The following is a 23296-nucleotide window of genomic DNA, read 5'->3' on the forward strand; positions in this document are numbered from 1 at the left end:
ACTTTTTAAAAGCTATTTATTAATGCTTTTTGGGAGGGTGATTTTAGATGCACATCATATTTATACTGAGTTAAATACTGTATGTAATTAGTTTTGTTATAATAAGTGTATGGGACACTGGAAAAATGTTGAATTTCCCCTCGGGGATGAATAAAGTATCTATCTATCTATCAATCCTCATAGAGGGATCAGAAGTGGAGAGAGTGAGCAGCTTCAAGTTCCTTGGTGTCAAGATCTCTGAGGATCTAACCTGGTCCCACCATATTGATATAGTCATAAAGAAAGCAAGACAGTGGCTATACTTTATTAGGAGTTTGAAGAGATTTGGCATGTCAACAAATACTCTCAAAAACTTCTGTAGTTGTATGTGGAAAACATTATGAGAGGCTGCATCACTATTTGGTATGGGACTACTGCACAGGACTGAAAGAAGCTGCAGAAGGTTGTAAATCCAGTCAGCTCCATCTTGGGCACTAGCCTACAAAGTACCCAGGACATCTTTAGGGAGTGGTGTCTCAGAAAGGCAGTGTCGATTATTAAGGGCCTCCAGCTCCCAGGGCATGCCCTTTTCTTACTGTTACCATCAGGTAGGAGGTACAGAAGCCTGAAGGCACACACTCAGTGATTCAGAAACAGCTTCTTCTCCTCTGCCATTGAATTCCTAAATGGACATTGAAGCTTTGGACACTACCTCACTTTTTTTAATATACAGTATTTCTGTTTTTGCACATTTAAAAAAAAATCTATTCAATATACATAATTGACTTGTGTATTTAGTATTATGTTTTATTTGGGTTTTTTTCTCTCTGTCTGCTAGATTATGTATTGCATTGAACTGCTGCTGCTAAGTTAACAAATTTCATGTCACGTACTGGTGATAATAAACCTGATTCTGAAATGGGTGGAGCGGTTGGTCGTGCTGAGGAAGCAATGCGAGTTCAGCAGGACTTGGACAAATTAGGAGAATGAGCAAAAAAGTGGCAGATGGAAAACAGTGTTTGGAAATGTGTGATGATACATTTTGATAAAAAGAACAATAGTGCGGACTATAATCTAAATGGGGAGAAGGCTGAAATGTCAGAGGTGCAGTGGGACTTGAGAGTCCTCATGCAAGACTCCCAAAAGGTTAACTTAACAGGTTGATTCTCTGGCAAAGAAGGCAAATGCAATGTTGCCATTTATTTCAAGAGGAATAGAATGTAAAAGGAAGGACATAATGCTGAACCAGATTCTGCTCCTAATTCTTAAGTTCTTATGTTCATATTCACTCCTGGCCATTTCTGACATCTCCAAGCATGAATGATCTTAACACTATCTTCCCCTCCACCTACAGTCTCTTTGTATCATCTGCAAACTTGGCCACAAAACCATCAATTCTGACATCCAAATAGTTGACATATAGAGTGGATTCTAGTTAATTGGGACTCATCGAGACCAGTCATTTTGGTCCAATTAAGCAGCTGCCCAATTAGCCAAAGTTTAAAGGAAATAATTAAAGAGGTATAGAAAAATACAAACTACTGTTTAACTGAGTAACAAATTATGTATTTAAATGAAATACAGAATAAGTTAGAACCCTACCAAAACTATTGCAGTACTATAAAATATTGAATTAGTTCCTAATATTTATCGACAGAGGAATTAATCCAGTACAATACCTCATCCCACCCTGCTACTCGTAAAAAATGCCATCTCTTTCTGTCATTCCTCAGTCTCCACCACATCTACTCTCAGGATGAGGCTTTCATTTTAGAATGAAGGAGATGTCCTCCCTTTTCAAAGAAAGGGGATTCCCTTCCTCCACCATCAACGCAGCCCTCAACTGCATCTCTTCCATTTCACGCATATTTGCTCTTACCTCATCCTCCCACAGCCCTACCATGGATAGGGTTCCTCTTGTCCTCACCTAACACCCTACCAGCTTCTGTGTCCAGCACATAATTCTCCAAAACTTCCGCCACCTCCAACTGTTCCCCCCCCCCACCTCACCAAACACATCTTTCCCTCCCTTCCCCACTTTCTGCAATCTACAGAGGTCGTGGCCTATGCAACTCCCTGGTCCATTCGTCCCTCCCCACTGATCTCCCTCCTGGCACTTAGCCTTCCTAGCAGAACAAGTGCTTCACCTGCCCCTGCACCTCCTCCGTGACTACCATTGAGGGCCCTAACCAGTCCTTCCAGGTGAGGCAACTCTTCACATATGAGTCTGTTGGGGTCATATACTGTGTTAGTGCTCCCAGTGTGGCCTCTGGTATATCAGTGAGACCTGAAGTAGATTGGGGAACCACGTTGCTGAGCATCTATGCTCCATCTGCCAGAACAAGTGCGATCTCCCAGTGGCCACCCATTTTAATTCCACTTCCCATTCCCATTCCAATATGTCCATCCATGGCCTCTTCCAGTGTCAGGATAAGGCACACTTAGGTTATAGGAACAACACCTTATATTCCGTTTGGGTAGCCTCCAACTTGATGGCATGACCAATGATTTCTCAAACTTCCAGTAATGCCTCCACTCCCCCTCCCCTTCACCCCATCCCCTTGTCCCTCTCTCATGCTATCTCCTTGCCAGCCCATTGTCATCCTCTGGTGCTCCTCTTCCCCCTCCCACCTTTCTTCTTTCGTCCATGGCCTTCTGTCTCTTTCTCCAATCAACTTCCTAGCTCTTTGGTTCATCCCTCCCCTTTAGTATTGATGTGACTTGGACACCGCTGTAGATTGAACAACCACGTTTATTCAACAGACTTCCATTTTGCTTACCCCCGTCCTGACGTCATAGGCACTCTGACCTACAAATACTCACACAATACATTACATCCCCCTTCTCAAGATATTTGTTTTACAACACTGTGAATTACCAAAACAATGCCTCTAGGTATGCCTTTCTTACATTGCAACAGCCATAACATAAACTAAAAAAAACATCTTAACAACCTATACTGTGTTCTACATTGTATTTTACAATACCAACAGCAGTGTATTTTCTTTTACTAACATAGACTAATAAACCTTTTATTTCACACCTTGGAACTTGTAGCATGTGTGACTTTGCCTCAAACTGTGTGAGATTGTAAGTCTCTGTATCTAGTTGGAAGTTTGACTTGTCACCCTGACCCTGTGTAACACAGCTGCGACTGTGCTTGCCCTTCATCAGTGCCAGTCTCTCGAGTGACCTCTGTGTCTTCGCGGTCTGCATCACTCAGGGTGTCGTTTGTTTCCATGTCTGTATCTGTGGAAATGTCCTGTGCATCTGTACGTGGAAACTCCCTCTCGCCTGTCTTCAGTAGATGCTTCCTGTTCCTCCTGTTGACTCTTCCATCCGGCGTGTGAACTATGAAGGATCTTGGTTGCTGATGTCTGTTCACAACCACAGCTGGTTGCCAAGGGTCTCCTCTGTATTCTGACATTTTCACCTGTATGCAGATATGGCAACTGTCTTGTATGTCTGTCTCTTTTGCTTTATTTGCTTATATTTTTGCTCGTTGTGTACTTGAGCATTACCTTCAGGAGTCAGTAGTGTTGTGGAAGTTGGCAGTTTGGACTTCAGACAACGTCCCATCAATAGCTGCGCAGGAGAGAACCCCACACCCTCAATCGGTGTGTTACGGTATTCAAGCAGAGCAATGTACAGGTCACCGTTGCTGCTTTGTGTCTTCTTGAGCATGTTCTTGACAGTTTGTACAGTTCTCTCTGCTTGTCCATTAGACTGAGCATGCCCTGGAATGAGAAGTAACATGGTGAAATTCCTAGCTTTCTGAGAACCCTCTAAACTCACCACTGGCATATTGTGGACCATTGTCACTAATGACAATCTGGAATACCATGTCTTGCGAATGTCGACTTCATTGTGGTAATGACACATTGACTGGACTTGTCACATAACTTGGTGATCTCCGGATATTTTGAATAGTAGTCCACACAAAGCAGATATTCTGCACCATTGTAGTGAAAGAGATCTGTGCCAATCTTCTCCCATGGTCTTCCTGGTAGTGGGTGGGGAAGCAGAGGCTCTCTTGGATTGCTGTTTTTGTTTTCATTACAGACACCACACTGAGACACAATGTCCTCTATCTGAGTTGACATGCCTGGCCAATAGAGAATGCCCCTTGCTCTTTCTTTACATTTCACTATCCCCAGGTGTGACTCATGAATTCTGTTGAGCATTTCCTGTCTCATTTGGTTTGGTACGATGAGTTTTGCCGTTTTGAACATTAGTCCTGATGCATAGCTGATTTCCTCTTTAAATGTCCAGTATTTCTGCATTTCCTTTGGAACATTTTTTCTTTCTGTTGGCCATCCATTCATTGTAATGTCTCTTAGCATTTGCATTTCAGGATCATCTGCAGACGCTTTCCTGAACATGTTCAACTTCTCCTCAGAGATCAGTAGCTGAGGTGTAACACAGTTGACCTCCAGCTCTCTTCCTAGCAACTCTTCCTTTTGCTTTTTGAGGTAAGCATGGCTCAAAGCATCAGCGATGTACGTTTCTTTTCCTGGCTTATAGGTGACTGTGAGAGTGTACCTCTGTAGCCTGAGAAGCATCCTTTGCAGCCACATAGGAGCTTGGTGGAGTGGCGTTTTGAAGATGCTCTTAAGTGGTTTGTGATCACTCTCAACCTGGATTTCTTTGCCATATACATATTGGTGAAACTTCTCACGCCTGTAAACTATGGCGAGTAATTCCTTCTCGATTTGGGTCTGTAAGTGCTCATGATCCATACGCCACAGGCCTCCCATCTTGCAGTATAACAGCTCCTATTCCTTCTGAACTGGCATCCACAGACATCGTCACCGGTTTGTTGACATCATAGAACTTGAGTGCTGGTGCATTGGTAACCAACTGCTTCAATGTGTCAAAACTTTTCTATTGTTCGTCTTCCCAATGCCATTTAGTGTTGCTGTCTTGTAACTTTCAAAGTGGAGCGCTGACCTCTGATAAGTTGGGAATGAATTTGGCAAGATACTGTATCATGCCCATGAATCTCAATAGTTCTTGCTTGTCTTCGGATAGTGGTAGCTGTACCACAGCCCCGACCTTTTCATTATCTGGTTTTAACCCATCAGCACTGAGTATGTGACCTATGTATTTGATCTCTGTAGTTCTGATCCTACATTTACTTTTGTTCAGTGTTAGATTGTATTCATGTGCTCTCTCCAGGAGCCTCCTCAGTCTCTGATCATGTTCCTCAGTTGCGTCACCCCATATCAGTAAATCATCAATGATGTTGACCACTCCGTCCAGGCCTTCAATCATTTGTGCCACTGACCTCTGGAATACCTCTGATGCAGAAGAAATCCCAAAGGGTAGACGCAGGAAATGATATCTCCCTATGGGCGTGTTGAAACTTCATTATTTGGAACTTTTCTCATCCAGCTTGATCTGCCAGAAACCTTGATTTGTGTCTAATACTGAAAAGTGTTTCACATTAGGCATGCAGGAGACAACCTCTTCAACCCTGAGCAGCAGATAGTGCTCTCTTTTGATAGCTTGTTTGTGATCTTGTGGATCCATGCAAATTCTCATCTTTTTTTTGTGACCACTGTCACCATACTATTCACCCAGTTAGTCGGTTCTATTTGTCTCGTTATGACTCCCATCTGTTCCATTCTGTGTAGCTCTTCCACTACTTGATCCCTGAGAGCTACTGGAATCTTTATCAGGGCATGCATGACTGGTGCAATAGTTGGATCAGTCTGGATATGGTGTTTCCCTGGTAAACATCCTAATCCAGAAAACAAGTCAGCAAAGTCTTTGAGAATGTCATTTTCTTTTTCAACACCATAGCTTCGCTTCACCAGGCCTAGCTTGTGTTCAGTTTTTATTTTGTGCACTTCAATCTCTTCATTGAGCACTTTAACCTGACTTGACATGATCTCGCGGGCACAGCAAACATCAATTGCCTTTTCTAATGTAAGATCTGCCTCTCTCAATAGCCTGCCTCTCACTTGATCATCTTGTATGCCGCATACAATCCTGTCACGTATTAAAGAATCATACAGTTGTCCAAACTCAGTCTTTTGCCTTGTTCTTCAAATCTGTTACATAGGCATTTGGTTGGTCCTTCAGACCTCCTGAAAAACATGTTGGATGTACAGTAGGTTTTTTCTCAGTTCGCAGTAATCTTGAAACTTTTTCTTCAACACTTCAATTTTATCTTGCTCATCATCTTGGAAGATAAACATGTTGCAAACCTTTATTGCCTCTTCCCCCGCCACATGCAGAAACGTAGCGCATTGCACTTTCTCTGTCTTTTCAGCTATGCCACTAGCGGTGCAAAACAGCTCAAACTTCTGGATCCATATTTTCCAGTTCTCAGCAAGATTACCTTGTAGGCTTAAACTTGACGGTGGCTGTAACTGTGACATCTTTTACATGTCTTCTCTTCCTTTTTTTTTTCCGTGATTTCTTCTGACACTGTGTAGTATTGATGTGACTCAGACACCGCTGTAGATTGAACAACCACGTATATTCAACAGACTTCCATTTTTCTTACCCCCGTCCTGACGTCATACGCACTTTAACCTACAAATACTCTCATAATTCCAAGTTCCACCCATCACCTGGTGTTTTTCACTCCCCCTCCCCCACCTTTCAGATCTACTCCTTAGCTTTTTTTTTCTCCAGTCCTGCTGAAGGCTTTCGATCCAAAGTATTGACTGTGCTTTTTTGCCACAGATGCTGCCTGGCCTGCTGAGTTCTTCCAGCATTTTGTGTATGTTACTCAGATTTCCAGCATCTGCAGATTTTCTTTTGTTTGTGAATTAATCCAGTGTACACTAAAATTCATTGACTGTAAATGAACTAAATCAGCATAGACACCTACCTAATGTAGATAATGGACTGACTTCATACAGTGTGGTCAATTGCATCTTTCAAATCTTCATTTTCATTGTAACATTCAAGAAGTTTATTGAATGGTTCAATTCCTTTGTAGCTCCTAATTTGTTGAAGTAATGAAGTCATTGAAGACAAGGTTTTGCATAGTAGGGGAATTAAGGATTATGGGGAAAAGGCAGGTAGATGGAGATCAGCCATGACCTTACTGAATGGCAGAGCAGGCTCGATGGACCAGATAGCCAACTCCTGCTCCTCTTTCTTATGTTCTTATGCTTATCTTCACCTCCGGCCATTTCTGGCATCTCCAAGCTTGAATGCTTGAAACTGCAGTGAGTAAAACAGGATTGTGTTACTGCTTATTTCTCGCCAACTATCAGTGACAAAAACCATGGCTTTTTGAATACAAACATATGCAGTGGGCACTATTTGTAGGTAAGATTTCCACTTAAGGAAACCATGCTGACTTTAGCCTTGATTTGTCAATTTTAAAAAACTTAATTTGTTCTTTTATTAAGAGTACATGTGATTTTATGTAGTTGCATCTTTCAAAATCCTAGCATCTGATTAATTATCTTATAAGTCCTGTCAATGTTTTTAGACATCTGATGCTTTTCAGAGTAATAAAGCACTTTTGAAACTTCGGTGTAGCAAACAAAGTGAATAGCATAGTCACAAAATTTGGCACAGAGGTAAAAGACAATGTTGTTAGAGTAAGAAATAGTGGTTAAGGCACTGATAGAAACTCTCATGCCTGTTTGGAATAAATTCTCCAATAGTGTTGGTTACTGGACTAATGATCCAGACCTGGATTAATAGTACAGCTCAATAACTATTTTATTGTCATATCATAGTCATGTCCTACAGTACACCTTCTTTGAGGGAAGAACATAGAACTATAGAACACATTACAGACCCTTCCTCCCATGATGTTGTGCTGTCCTTTTCACCTACTCCAAGATCAAACTCACGCTTTCCTCCCACATAGCCCTCCATGTTTTCTCAGCTACTTGTCTACAGGTGATGCCAGTCACCCACTAAAGTGGCTGACACACAAGTACTCTCTGAGTTAACTGAGTAAGCTACTTGTTTGATATTGTAGAACGAGGCAACGTAAACAATACCAATAATGCCAACATTCAGAGAATTTTTAAAAGTATGGTTAGCCACCGGGGGATGAGACCTGATACAGACTGTGGCCTGGTTTATTGTGCATTTTCACCCTATACACTGCAAAAAGCAGGATATCTCAGTGGATACCCATTTCAATTTGACTTCAGATTCACATTCTGACTGTCCATGGCCTCCTCCACCACGTGTACTATATCAGATCGATTGCATGAATGTGGTGGGTGTGGTTGCATCCAGTCAATTGGGTGGTAAATCAACTGGACCTCTTCTATGCGGGAGACACTGTTTTTTACCCATCAGCCTTCAAGTGCACATCTTTTATCTTGGCAGGCCTGGTTACTAGCTTCCACACTAAGTTGCATACACTTTAAGTGTACAGTTACTTACATAACTCAGTGAAGAAGTATAATCATAAAACTAGTCCTTCGTAGTTTTTGCCTCTCTACTTCAAGCACCTAATCCATTCCAGGCCACAGCTGTGGGACAACTAACTGATGGAAGCTGGCTACAATGGAAGAAAACCGTCTGGACTGAATTGAGCTCCGACCAATTTTAACATCAGCAGCAAAGCTGGAGTAAGCAATGTAGTGAGGAGAAGCTGTTGTTAGGGCAAAATTGCAGTCAACAGGATGAGTTGTAATGTAAAAGTGGACAAAATTGAAAACGGTGAACACATAACTGAAGGTGTTATATTTGAATGCGTTCAGTATTCAGAATAAGGTGTGTGAACTTGTAGCAGTTTAAGATTGGTCTGCATGATCTTGTAGGCATCACTGAATCATGGCTGAAACAAGATTAAGATCCTCGGAGCTTAATGTCCGAGGATACACACTGTATTGAAAAGACAGACGTGTTGCACTGTTGGTAAAATAATGAAATCAGGTTATGAGAGATGACATAGGGTGGGAAGATGTTGAATCATTGTGGATAGAGCTGAGGAACTGCAAGGGTAAAAGGATCTTGATGGGAGTTGCATATAGACCCTCAAACTATGATGTGAGGATGTGGTCTACAAATTACAACAGGAGATAGAAAATACATACCAAAAGGGCAATGTTACAATGGTCATCGGGAATTTCAATATGCAGGTACCTGTAGATTGGGAAAATCAGGCTGGCAGTAGATTCAAAGAGGGGTAATTTTTAGAATGCCTACAAGATGGCTCTTTAGAGCAGCTCATGGTTGAACCTACTGGGGGAATCAGCTATTTTGTATTGGGTGTTGTCCAATGAATCAGAATTGATTAGAGAAGTTAAGGTAAAAGAACCGGGGGGGGGGGGGGTGGGTGGTCAGTGACCATAATATGATCAAATGTACCTTGAAATTTGAGAAGGAACTAAAGTCAGATGTATCAGTGTTACAGTGGATTAAAGGAAATTAGAGGCATGAGAGCTGAGCTGGCCAAAATTGATTGGAAAATAATACTGGCAAGGATGATGGCAGAGCAGTGATGGCTGAAGTTTCTGGCAGCAATTCGGAAGGCACTGATAAATACATCCTAAAGAGGAAGAAGTATTCTAAAGGCAGGATGACACGATGGTTGCTAACAAGAGAAGTCAAAGCCAAAGATAGAGCATTTAATAGAGCAAAAGATAGTGGAAAGTTAGAGGTTTGGGAAGCTTTTAAAAAAACAACAGAAAGCAACTAAAACAGCCATTAAGTAGGTAAAGATGGAATATGAAAGTAAGCTACCTAATAATATTAAAAAGGATACTAAAAGTTTCTTCAGATACATAAAGTACAAACAAAGAGGCAAGAGTAGATGTTGGACTGCTGGAAAACAATGCTGGAGAAGTAATAATGGGGGACAAGGAATTGGCAGACAAAATAAGTTAGTATTTTGCATCAGTCTTCTCTTTGGGTGACACAGGCAGTTTGGTTGAAATTCTAGGTGTCAGAGGATATGAAGTTTGTGAAGTTACCCTTACTAGGGAGAAGGTTCTTGGGAAACTGAAAGGTCTGAAGCTGGATAAGTCACTTGAACCAGATGGAGTATACCTCAGGGTTCTGAAGAGGTGACTGAAGAGATGATGGAGGCATTAGTAATGATCTTTCAAAAATCAGTAGATTCTGAAATGGTTCTGGAAGACTGGAAAAATTGCAAATATTACTCCACTCTTCGAGAAGGGAGCAAGACAGAAGAAAGGAACCCATAGGCCAGTTAGTCTGATTATATTGGTTGGTAAGATGTTGCAATTGATTATTAAGGATTAAGTTTCGGGTACTTGGAGGCACATGATAAAATAGGCTGTAGTCAGCATAGTTTCCTCAAGGGAAAATCTTGCATGACAAATCAATTGGAATTCTTTGAAGAAATACCAAGAAGGACAGACAAAGGAGAATCAATTGATGTTGTATACTTGCATTTACAGAAGGCCTTTGACAAGGTGCCACATATGAGGCTGTTCAACAAGTCCAGGGTATTACAAGAAAGATTCTAGCATGGATAAAGCAGTGACTGATTGGCTGGAGTGGCTGGAATAAAGGGAACTTTTTCTGGTTGGCTACTAGTGACTGGTGGTTTTCCACATGATCTGTATTTGGACCAATTTTTTTTATGTTGTATGTCTTTTTATGATGGAATTGATGTCTTCATTGCAAAGTTTGCAGATGATACAAAGATAGAGGGGCAGGTACTTTTGAAGAGGAGGTTTCAGAAGGATCAGGAAAATGGGCAAAGAAGTGGCAGATGGAATACAGTGTCAGGAAGTGTATGGTCATGGACTTTGGTAGAAGAAATGAAAGGGTCGACAATTTTCTAAATGGGGAGAAAATACATAAAACTGGTGCAAAGGGATTTGGGAGACCTTGAGCAGGATTCTCTAATGGTTAATTTTCAGGTTGTGTCTGTGGTGAGGAAGGCAAATTCAATGTTAGTGTTCATTTCAAGAGGACTAAAATATAAAAGCAAGGATGTAATGTTGAGACTTTATAAAGCACTGATGAGGTGTTACTTGGAGTATTGTGAGCAGTTTTGGCTCCCTTATCTTTGAAAGGATATGCTGAAACTGGAGAGGGTTCAAAGGAGGTCCATGAAACTGATTCCAGGATTGAATGGTTTGTCATATGAGGAGTATTTCATGGCTCTGGGCCTTCATTCACTGGAATTCAGAAGAATGAGAGGTGATCTAATTGAAACCTATTGAATTATGGACGGTCTTGTTAGAGTGGATGTGGGAGAGTCTGAGACTAGAGGACACAGCCTCAGAATAGAGGAGTGCCCTTTTAGAAATGGAGATGAGGAGAAATTTCTTTAGCCAGAGAGTTGTGCATCTGTGGAATTCTTTGCACAGGCAGCTGTAGAGACCAAGTCTTTGTAAATTTAAGGCAAAGGTTGATAAATTCTTGATTGGTCAGGGCTGGAGCGATATGGGGAGATTGTGTCTCAGAGGAAAATTGGATCAGCTATGATGAAATGGCCGAATTCTGCCCCTATACCTTACAGTCTTCACTCAAGTTGCTTCATGTTGCTTCAAGTGAGAACTTGAAGCAACATGAATAACTTGGCTAGAAAGATTTTGATGCCATGCACCTAGAGAACAAATCTGAATTGATAGATGTGTTGGATGCTTTGTACATTTGGGGACGTAGGACAATGTCTTTACAACACACTTCAGAGCCTCACAGTTGCAACAGACTACTAATGAGAACATAGATGATTTCATGGCAAGAACGGCCCTGGTAGCACAGGAACGTAAGTACAAAAATATTCCTGAGCAAATTCAAGGAAGCAATGCTTATCCAGATAGATTTCCTGTCTGAAAAGTTTGATTTTTTTCTGGTACGAAACAGTCAAGAGATTCTGTCCCATTGCAAAAATGTCAGTGTTTACCAGCAAACACCAGCCTGCAGCCTGCACTCTCCACAGAGTTGCCGTTAGCTCCTCACCCACAGAGATGCTATTGCTGTAGTAAAAGTCATGCCCACTGGTGCAATTGCAAGCATCAAAAGTCAGTCTGCTGCTTCTGTCAGAAGGTAGGGCACCTTGGAAGTGGTGCTTCACCAAGCAGCACAACATGAGTAAATGGCAGAATAAAATCATCGACTCCATACAAGGGGAATGCCGGACTGAAGTGGGCACTGTTTTTCAGAACCAACCTCCTTACTTGGTTACACCCAAAGTGGACAGTTAGCCTGTGAAATTTGACGTGGATATAGGGTTAGCTGTCACTACTGTAAGCAAATTATACCAGAACCAAAAATAACGATTGCCAAACTCGGCATTCCTCAGCTACTCTGTAGATAGTGTGGATGTGTCTGATGACTTTTCTGCAGAAGTGGTTTCACTTACCCATGCATGTTGTTGGGGGGGGGGGGCACAAATGGCCTAATTTGGTCGGCGGAAATTTGATTAAAATAATGTCATTGGTGCTGTTCTGCATCAATCATATTGGGGGGAGCCCCATATTGAATTCTCTATTACAAAAGCACTAGTGGGTTTTCCAAGCTGATGGCTTCAGGTCATTACAGTGGTCTGGTGGCTAAGTTCAGGTTCCAGCCAAAGTTCTACAAGGCCCAGCCAGTGCTGTATGTAGTGGGCACAAAGGTAGAAGAACCTGACCCACTATAGAGAACAGATGTGATACTGCTGGAGCAAATATATGGGAAGCAGGAGGCCATGAAACAAAAATACAATGTCTCACAATGTCTCACAATGTCTCGCATATCTCACAGGAAGACAACTGGCTCCCAGCTGTTGTGTGGTCAAGTAGCAGACCTTGAGCTGACAGATGGACAAATTGTTAGGTGACATTTGGATCATATACATCAGTGAACTGATAGACGTCCCAGGGAAGCCAGCAGATGAGTCAATGAATACTTCATCAAAAGAAGGGGACATTCTCAGTCCACTGCTCCTGACATCAGCTAACCAGGAAGGCACAAAGTGGGAAGCTGTCCCCCTATGGTGGTACACGATGGTCTGCCAGCCAGTTGACTGCTATCAAGTGGGATAGACCTTTCATCATTTTTCTCAGTTTATCTCATTTATCCCATTCCTCTGGTTCCCATCTATAGGGGAAGAGGAATATACTGTGTCAGATCGATGGCGAGAATGTGGTGAGTGCGGATGTGGCCGATTGATCGCACAGTGAATCATTTGGATCTCCTATGTACAGGAGGCACTCTGTTTTGGACATGAGGTTTTGAGTGTGCATACCTGGTTCATAGCTCCTGCACTGTAAGTCATCCAGTGTGAAATTTTTACTTACATGACTCAGTAAAAATGTTTAATCCTACTATTTCAATGTAGTTCTTGTACCGCACAATATGTATCACTTCAATGATGAAGTCAGATTGGATGGGCTAAGTTCCTCCAGAATTGTGTGTGTTGTAGTTGACTATTTTTTAGGCTAATAGAAGTTAAGAGAAAGAATAAACAGTGACAATTGAAATGTAAAGGTAGACAAAACCTTATGCTCTGCAATGCTTACATCAACTTGCATTAGTTTTCTAGCCCAGTAATATTCAGTGGCATCCTAATGTCATTTATATGGTAGTAAGTTATTAATCTGCTATTTGCCCCATGATACCATTATTGATAACATCATCATTTAACAAATTGTAAATTGACTGCTGTTAATTACTTTGCAAAATTACTATTTTGTATATAATTCCATGAATCACAAGAGGATATTGAAATTAAAAATTTGTAAAACAAATTGTTTAATGTCCACAAAGAATTCAGAATTTTATTATGCTTTCATTTACTATAAGAACAGTGGGTTATTAATTCTGAAACCAAACTACTATTTTCATAAAGGACCTTTGAAAATATGTGGATATTGGAAAATGGGCCATCTAAGGAAACGATCTGAAATCTGATCATTGCATGGATATAAAGATAAGATGTTAACATCAACTTTAGAGAAATTGTGATCATTTGCTGATCAAACTAAGTTAGGGGGTTTGTTGTTAGCAAACAGGTTACCATAAATTGCAAAGAAATCTTGATCACTTAGGAAGATGGGATAAGAAATGGCAAATAGATTTCAAGTTATCCCAGTGTGAACAGATACATATTGAACAGTCAAACCAGCATGTTCCCTGCTGTTACTACTTTAGACTTATTGCCACATGCTGACGCTACTTAACTGTACACTCTCTGATGACTGTATAATTAAAAACATTGCAGTCACCAGAAGATTGGTGCCTCACTTTTGACTTATGAAGAACCTTATGGACAGTATCATCTCCAAATCTAACACCCCTTACCCTAAATGTTTCTCTAATTTTAGATACCTTTGCTTTGGAGAAAACGTTTCCTCCTACCTGTTCGATCTGTGCCCTCCTCATTTTTTTTTGTATGCCTAAGACTCCTCTGCTCAAAGGCAAACCAAATGCAGCCAGTCATTTGAAATGATCCATACCACGCAACATCCTGGTGAATCTCTTCAATCTGCCTTTTATTCATTGGATTCTAACTTTTAGACCGGCCTTCCATACTGGCCCCTTTCAAAGTCCTGAAGTCTACAATGTAGTCACGACATCAATCATTCTGACTTCATGAATGCATTTTATTGGCACAACACTGTGCTGATTGTTTTTGATTAATCCCCACCTCTTCAAGTGCAGATTAATCCTGCATTTTAGATTTTCTTCTACCATCATTCCTACCACTGTTATTGGAATCACAGGTTATAATTATTTGCATTATCTTTGCTGCCCTTTTTGAATAATGGTGTTTTATACTTAGCTGTTTTAAAACAAATTTATTTTATGTTGAGTTGCCTTTCTGGTTCCTGGTTCTAAATATATTTTGTAAAAGGAACAACACCTATAACCATTTATTCTCTCTTTTAGGAAGTATAGATGTATGCTGTGTCTGCAAGGCGCGATGTCACACTGTATTCCTTTCAGATAAGGTATTATGAAAGCAAATATCCTGCTTAATCTTTTTTCCTCCAATTTTCATCTTTTTAGAACCCACTTTACCACTGTAAAATATGTCAGTAGGGTGTTTAAGGAGACAGTAATGAATATTACCTAATAATTTAGAAAAATGTGTGGATAACTTTGTTAAATATTTTATTGTTTATCAGTTTTAATAAATAACAGATGATCCTTGTTTTGGCTGTCAGCGACCTCAACAACTGATTTGTCATTAAACCAATATTTGAATAGTTTTTTGTAATATGAAAAACCTCAAATGAATTTGAATAAGAACAGTTTGATGAAACTGTTCCCTTTTTCAGGTGAAATTAAGGAATGTGTGTCTTCACTAAACCATTTAGTGCCCCACATATAAAATTTGCTGTAAGAAATCCATTTGGTATATTCTCTAAAGAAAACACAGCTTGGCAAATAATGATACGTGTAAAACAAGTAAAAGATTTTACACAAATGTTTTTCCTTTATTGCTTGGAAATATCATTTCATGCTCCTTCCAACACACATGGCTATTAAACCAAGCTAGCAAATTTAAATTACATTTAACACCTAATCTTATAGTTTTACCAACTCCAACTTGTCATGTGGCCATCTGCATGACATTTAGTTTTAGCCTTGGCCATTGTCTGTTTACAGACTTGGCCGCTCCCAGAAGCTATCTTATAATCTTAAGTATATCCCATCCTTTAACCAAGCTTGAAGTGTGGCCTGACATAGATATCTTCTCCAATACATCACTCCCAAAGGTGTGGATCAGTACCTGGATAAACCCCTTGCTAATTTCCAACTCCTGAAAGCCCAAAAGAATTGATAAAAGTAGAGGAGAAAGGAAACTGCATAGAACAGAAAGAAGAGTCCCACATAGAAAATGGGATTAAAAACGATGACAAAAGAGTAGCATACAGAAAATAGGAGGAGGAAGGGAATTGGGTAAAGGATATGGAAAGAAAAGCAAACCATTCACTGTAATGGAGACAAGTGAGATGAAATAATCATGATTTTGTACATCGTATCTCTGTGTTAACAATGCAGTTAGGAATAGAGAGATGATAGAATTGCATCCCATGTCATTTTCGTTAGTTAGTCCTTTAGGTTCAAAGATAACTTCCTTCTTTGATTCTTTGGGTTCCGAGGTGACTGATGTGTTAAATATAGTACTTGCACATTCTGGCAAAGGTGAGTTAAGAGATGGTCCGTGTGGTAGGGAGGTGGGTTAAGATACAGTGCACTCCTTCCACTGTTCATGCTCAGCTTTTGTGTGTTCCTGATGCATGTACTCAATTTCTCAGTTGCATCCTGAATGTTCCTATTCCAATCTGTCATGTGCCATAGATTTCCAAGGATTATATTACACTTTTTCAAGAAGCATTAAGAACATCTTTGGAAGATTTCATCTTCTAATCTACATTACATTTTGGGATTTGTGTCAGACATGCAAAAGAAGTGATCTGACCATTGGAAACAACTGAGTATAATTAGTCATTTGATCTGTGTATATTTCTGGAAGAAAACTCTGACATTTGTTTGGCTATCCTCCTACTGGATGTAAAAGGCTCAAGTTGATAGCACTTTTCCAGAACTTTTATGCTAAAGGTGTTATGCCTCAAACAAGGAAACATAGTTACTATACAAAACGCTGGTCAATTAAAAGGGAAATGTGTAGAAATTTCTTTTCTTAGTGGATGAGGAATACCCTAGAGGGTCATGAAAAGTAGATCATTAGAAGTACTTAAGGTGCACATGGATAACTTTTTGGAAGATCAAGCGTTTGATCAAATGGAGAAATAGCACAAAGTTAAGGCCAGCATAGATCAGCCACGATCTCTTGGAATGCCAGGACACGTTTGAGGAGTTAGGTGACCTATTCCTACTCCTACTGCTATTGTGTTACAGGGTTGTAGGCACTGAAAGCAAAAATGGAAATCATGGGAGGCTGTCGTAAAACTCATTGATGTTTGTCTTCATTGAAAGGCAGCTCATGTGATAATCAAATTTTCCATTTTTCTGAGTTTGGTTCTGGACCTTTAGTGTCTTTGAGTGGTTTTATACAGCAGGAAAATCTTGATTGGAAGACCTGTGTTTTGTGACTACAAGTTGTGAAGAGATTGAGATTAGTCTCTTACTGCACACCTTTGAAAGTGTCAGTTTGATGACAGACTGGAGTAAATTTCATTATGAAGGGAAAGTGAGGGATTTTGAGTCTTTCTGTGATGCAGATTAGCTCCACTCCATTAAGAAATTTGTTGGAGATGAAGTGTGGTGAGAACGATTTTAAAAGGTTATTGAAGCAAAGCCATAGTTTTACTTGACATCAGTCTACATTGATACTTGGTCTGATGCAGCTCACAATGAGAATGGAGCTAAATTTCTGAGGGATGCCAGATCTGAGAAGGATATTCTATAGTTCATCACAACTGATGTAGTCAAAGGATTTTGTGAGGTCAGAAATGGTTATCTAGAGAAGTTGATACTGCTCCATGAATTCCTCTTTCAAGCTTCTTGTCCTTTGTGCTTCATGGTACCAGATCAAGATTCAGAAAGCAATTCAGACAGGAAGCTGTGAATTTGTTTCTGAAGCTCTTCTGATATATTTTAGCTTTAGATGGAATGCCGCCTATTCCCTTGTTGTTAATCAGTTTGCATATTTCTTTTACAACATCTTGTCATCCAAGGTTGATAGGGAGGATGACGTGAATTTTTGCTTTAGGATGGAGTTGAGGATACTTGTGTGGAAAACAGTATCTTGGTTGAAGAACTCTTTGAAATTACTTCTAGCGGACACTGCCCATTTTTCCTTGTAAAGCTCCTTTCTATCCTTAGTTTCAGTGGATTGGGCCTAGGTCATACATGGTATTGACAGTGCTGAAAAACTCATGCATATTATAGTTATCAGCAAGATGACAGATTTCCTGTGCAGTTGCAACTGTTCTTTATGTTGTAGCTTTTCTGGGGAAATTAAGTTTTCCAAGGTTATCATCTGATGATCTTTTGATATTGGATACTCCTATTACGGATGTAGAAATTAAAGGGGCTATTTCCTCAATGAATTCTGGGAAAGCACCGGGTCCAGATGGTTATACAGTTGGATTTTTTAAATTTTTTTCTGCTACTCTTTCCCCTTGGTTAGGTAAGGTTTTTGAGGAGGCCATTAGATTAGGGAATTTGCCACAATCTTTTTATAGAGCTTCCATTTCTCTAATATTGAAGAAAGATAAAGACCCTACTAATTGTGCTTCTTATAGACCTATATCTTTATTGAATGTAGACTCCAAGATTTTTTCTAAGTTACTGGCATCTAGATTGGAGAAGGTATTACCCAAAATTATTTCAGATGATCAAACTGGCTTTATTAAAAATCGTTATTCTTTTTTTAACATTAGGAGATTGTTGAATATTGTTTATACTCCCTCACATGATACTTCAGAATGCGTGATTTCATTAGATGCGGAGAAAGCATTTGACAGAGTTGAATGGCCTTACTTATTTAATGTGTTGGAGAAGTTTAATTTTAGTCCGATATTTATATCATGGATTAAATTGATTTATCATACTCCAGTAGCCTCAGTGGTTACCAATAATCAAAGATCTCCCTCTTTTCGCCTATTTCGGGGCACTAGACAGGGATGTCCTCTTAGTCCATTACTATTTAACATTGCCTTAGAACCTTTGGCAATTGCCATCAGACAATCACAGGATATTTTGGGTATTAATCGTGGGACAGATATTCATAAGTTATCTTTGTATGCAGATGATTTATTACTATTCATTTCTAACCCGGAGAAATCCATTCCAGCAGTTTTATCATTATTGGCTCAATTTAGTGAGTTTTCTGGGTATAAGTTAAATCTTAATAAAAGTGAATTGTTTCCATTAAATAAACGGGTCCCAATTTATGGAAATTTACCCTTTAAATTAGTTAATGACTCTTTTACTTATTTAGGGATCAAAATCACAAAGAACCATAAAGATTTGTTTGGATTTAATTTTTTACCCTTAATTGATCAGATTAAAGGTTTGTTTACTAAGTGGTCACCTTTGTCTCTATCTCTAATAGGCAGGATTAATGCTATTAAGATGGTTATTTTACCTAAGTTTTTATATATTTTTCAAGCGATACCAATTTTTATCCCGAAATCTTTTTTTACTAATGTTGACTCTAAAATTTCTTCATATATATGGCAGTATAAAAATCCCAGGTTAGGTAAAACATATTTACAGAAGACAAAAAAGGAAGGCGGGTTAGCATTACCTAATTTCAGATTTTACTATTGGGCAGCTAATATTAGATATTTGTTATGCTGGTTGAAAGATGGGGGTGGATCTTTTGGCCCTTGTTGGGTGAGTTTAGAAACTAAATCGGTATCAGCTTATGCTTTGGGTTCTATTTTAGGGACTTCTCTCCCTTTTGCTCTTTCTAAATTGCCAAAATGAATTGACAACCCGATAGTTAAACATACATTGCGTATATGGTTTCAATTTCGGAGATTTTTTGGGTTGACTCAATTCGTTTTAAATAGTCCTATTGTATCTAATTGTTTTTTTCACCCTTCCATTATAGATCAAGCTTATTCAGCTTGGAAAACTAAGGGATTACTAAGATTTTCTGATTTATTTTTAGATAATTGTTTCATGTCTTTTGAACAATTATCCAACAGATATAACTTGCCGAGATTTCATTTTTTTAGATATTTACAGATTAGACATTTTTTAAGTTCTGTACTCTCTACGTTTCCAAATTTTGTGCCTTCAGATACTTTGGAGAGTTTATTTGAATTAGACCCTTTTCAAAAAGGGCTTATTTCAAAACTTTATAATATAATTATGAAGATACGTTCAGAGCCCCTTTATAAGACTAAACAGGATTGGGAAAGAGAGCTTAGTTTTAGTATTTCTAGTGAGAATTGGGATAGAATTCTTCAATTAGTTAATACATCATCGTTATGTGCCAAACATTCACTAATACAATTTAAGGTTGTACATAGGGCCCATATGTCCAAGGATAAATTAGCTCATTTTTACTCTCATATAAGTCCTATTTGTGATAGATGTCATTCTGAAATTGCGTCTTTAACTCACATGTTTTGGTCGTGTTCATTTTTGGAGAAATATTGGAAAGATATTTTTGATATTATTTCTGCGGTTTTGAATATTGATTTACAACCTCATCCTATTACCGCAATTTTTGGTTTACCAATGTTAGATTCACAGCATTTATCTTCTTCAGCCCGTCGAATGATTGCATTTCTAACTCTGATGGCTAGAAGATCTATATTGTTGAATTGGAAAGAAATTGATCCTCCCACTGTATTTAATTGGTTCTCTCAAACAATGTTATGTTTAAATTTAGAAAAAATTAGAAGTGGTACTTTTGAGACTTCTATTAAATTTGAAAAGTTATGGAGACCATTTATTCAACATTTTCATATGATGTAATATGACCCTGTGCCAAGTACATTTGATTTCCCAGCTTTTAGCTTATGTATTTTGAGAGGACCGGAAGTGACGGCATTGATGAATACTTATTTTTGTGAGATATTATAAACAGCCCACTTTTTTTTTTCTCCTTCTCTTTTGTTTGTTTTTCTTTCTTTTATATTACTTATTAGTTATAGTTATTAGATTAGATTAGTTAGTTTTGCATTATATAAATTTTTTTTTGTTTTTTTTTTCTTTCTTTTTTCTGTTTTTTTTATATTATACATTATGAAATATTTAGATTTACTATGTCCATACATATATCTTATGGCTTATGTCTTGGTAAACTCATTTAACTATTATGTATGTTTTTTTTTCATATGTAAGGGAATGTGTATGTTGGTAATTTCTTTATCAATATATCATCTGTATTCTGTCCATATTACTAATATTAATAAAAAGATTTAGAAAGAAAAGAAAGAAATGGGACCTAGGTAAATTATATTTGTTAGATAATTGTTCAAATGACATGAAACAATTATCCAAAATAAATCACAAAATTGTAATATACCTTTAGTTTTCCAAGTCAGATGGGCTTGGTCCATAATAGAGGGATAGAAAATAAAAGTTAGATGTAATAGGACTTGCTAAAATAAATTGATTCAACCCAAAAAAATTCAAAAATTGAAATCATATTCATAAAGTGTATTTAACTATTGGATTATCTAATTGTTTATACAATTTGGAAAGAGCAAAGGGAAGCAAAGTCCCTGAAATAGAACTCAGTGAAAACCCTTGTACCGATTTACATTCGAGATTTACCCAATGAGGGCTCGAAGTTATATCCAAGTCCCATAGCCAAAATTTAAAATAATGGATATTAATTGCCCAATAATAAAATCCAAAATTCGGCAGAGCCAGACCACCCTCCTTTTTAGACTTCTGTAAAGTATCTTTTGTCTAACCTCGGATTTTTATTCTGCCAAATATAAGAAGAAATTTTAGAATCAACTCTATCAAAAATAGATTTCGGAATAAAAATTGGTACCACTTGAAATAAATATAAAAATTTAGGTAGTATAATCATCTTGATAGCGTTGATCCGACCTATCAATGACAAAGACATTGGTGACCAATTGGTAAATAACTTTAATCGGATCAATTAAAGGTAAAAAGTTAGCCTTAAATAAATCCTTATGTTTTTTTGTAATTTTAACCCCTATGTATGTAAAATAGTCGGTAACCATCCATAAATTGGAACCTGCATATTTAGAGGAAACAGTTTGCTCTTATTAAGGTTCAGTTTGTAACCCGAAATTTTTTTTTATATACTTCCTTACAATTATTTTCTTACAGATGGATCCAGATCTTAAGGCACTTTTTACACAGCCAGATAAAGTTTGTGAAAGATATTTAAAGATGTTTGTACAGGTAAATAATAAATCGATAAATTGGTTTGTTATATTGTCACCTGTACTGAGTGTTACGAAATCCCGTAACTGGATCACTTACCAGCAAAGATAGAGAGGTCTGTCGAAGTCTGATGGTACTATTTTTAAAAGTCTTTATTTATAAAGGGGCACAAAAATAAGATTAATACAAACATTCAGATAATATACGTCGTCACTACTCAATCTAAAAGCGCGGGTCTAATAATAACCATCAATAAGAAACAGCTTGATCGTTTGTCTAGGGCAGGGGTCAGCAACCTTTACCACTGAAAGAGCCACTTGGACCTGTTTCCCACAGAAAAGAAAACACTGGGAGCCGCAAAACCCGTTTGACATTTAAAATGAAATAACACTGCATACAACGTTTTGTTTTGCCTTTATGCTATGTATAAACAAACTATAATGTGTTGCATTTATGAAATTGATGAACTCCTGCAGAGAAAACGAAATTACATTTCTGCATGCAACAGAAACATTTTGAACTCCGAAAAAAAGACGTTAGGTTAAAGGTTACTTTTAAGTAAAATACTCAACGTCTATTTGAGTCCTTCTTGTATTTATGAAAAACGCCAAACTTAAATTTGCCGCCAGCAGCAAATCAAAAATAACATCAGCCAGCTGTCAGCCTGAAAAATAAAAGGACTATTTCACTGAACAATGAAAACATATGAATATACGTAAAATAATAGGCAATTAAAATATTTATCATACTTGTTCAGGTTGACTCACACCTGACAATGCAGTCGTATTCAGTAGGGATGGATCGATGCTTAGGGGAGTGACCGGGAAGGATAATGTGTTTTTTTTCCTCTCTGAACTCACAGAAGCGTTTCCCAAACGATGTTTGCATTGCGATGATTGCAGAATGTAAATACTCCAAATTTATCATGTCGTGACATTGTTTGAACTCTCTCAAATTGGGCAAGTGAGACAATGTGCCTTTCTGTAAATCTCTGGCAAGCAACGTCAACTTGCGCTCGAATGCCAAAACATCCTCCAACATGTGCAGGGCTGTACGTCCTTACCCCGTTGAAGAGCTGTGTTCAGCGTGTTCAGGTGCGCTGTCATGTCTACCATGAAGTGTAGCTTTTCCAGCCACTCTGGCTGTTCCAGCTCAGGAAAGTTGAGCCCTTTGCTGCCCAGGAAAGTTTTCACTTCTTCCAGACACGCGACAAAGCGTTTCAGCACCTTCCCTCTGGACAGCCAGCGATAAAAACACGTTGTAGCGGTTGCTACACGCAGTCAGTAAACTGCAGTCAAAGATAGCTTTATTCGAACTAAACAGCCTTGCTTTTAAGCCTCCCTCAACCCACCCCCCATGGGCGCGGATGCTGCAAAAGACACGTACTCACAAACCCCCGTAGGCTATCTCCTGAACGCTGGCTAATTGTGAGCCGGTTCGGATGTGTCAGGAAATGGGTCGCCACAACGTCTTAATTAGATTGTACAAGATCACCATAATCTTCAAATTTAGATTTACATTTCAAAAACTAACAAACTAACATAAAATACATTTTAATTAAATACTGACCATGTAGCGGTGTGCTACACGCAGCGCTAAAATTACGACACGGAGT

At 38.7% G+C, this 23296-nt stretch overlaps 1 protein-coding gene across 1 annotated transcript in view; it reads left to right on the forward strand.

The window, feature by feature from the left end:
* The window catches only part of LOC132390874 (probable E3 SUMO-protein ligase RNF212), a 104083-nt gene that overhangs the window by 10601 nt on the left and 70186 nt on the right, over positions 1–23296 (forward strand). Inside the window, exons 3-4 of the mRNA XM_059963416.1 lie at positions 14767–14828; positions 21625–21699. Coding sequence (XP_059819399.1) covers positions 14767–14828; positions 21625–21699 — 137 coding nt within the window. The remainder of the gene's footprint in view (positions 1–14766; positions 14829–21624; positions 21700–23296) is intronic.

The sequence above is a fragment of the Hypanus sabinus genome, chromosome 3, assembly GCF_030144855.1.
Source record: "Hypanus sabinus isolate sHypSab1 chromosome 3, sHypSab1.hap1, whole genome shotgun sequence".
In the NCBI taxonomy this organism is placed as follows: domain Eukaryota; kingdom Metazoa; phylum Chordata; class Chondrichthyes; order Myliobatiformes; family Dasyatidae; genus Hypanus; species Hypanus sabinus.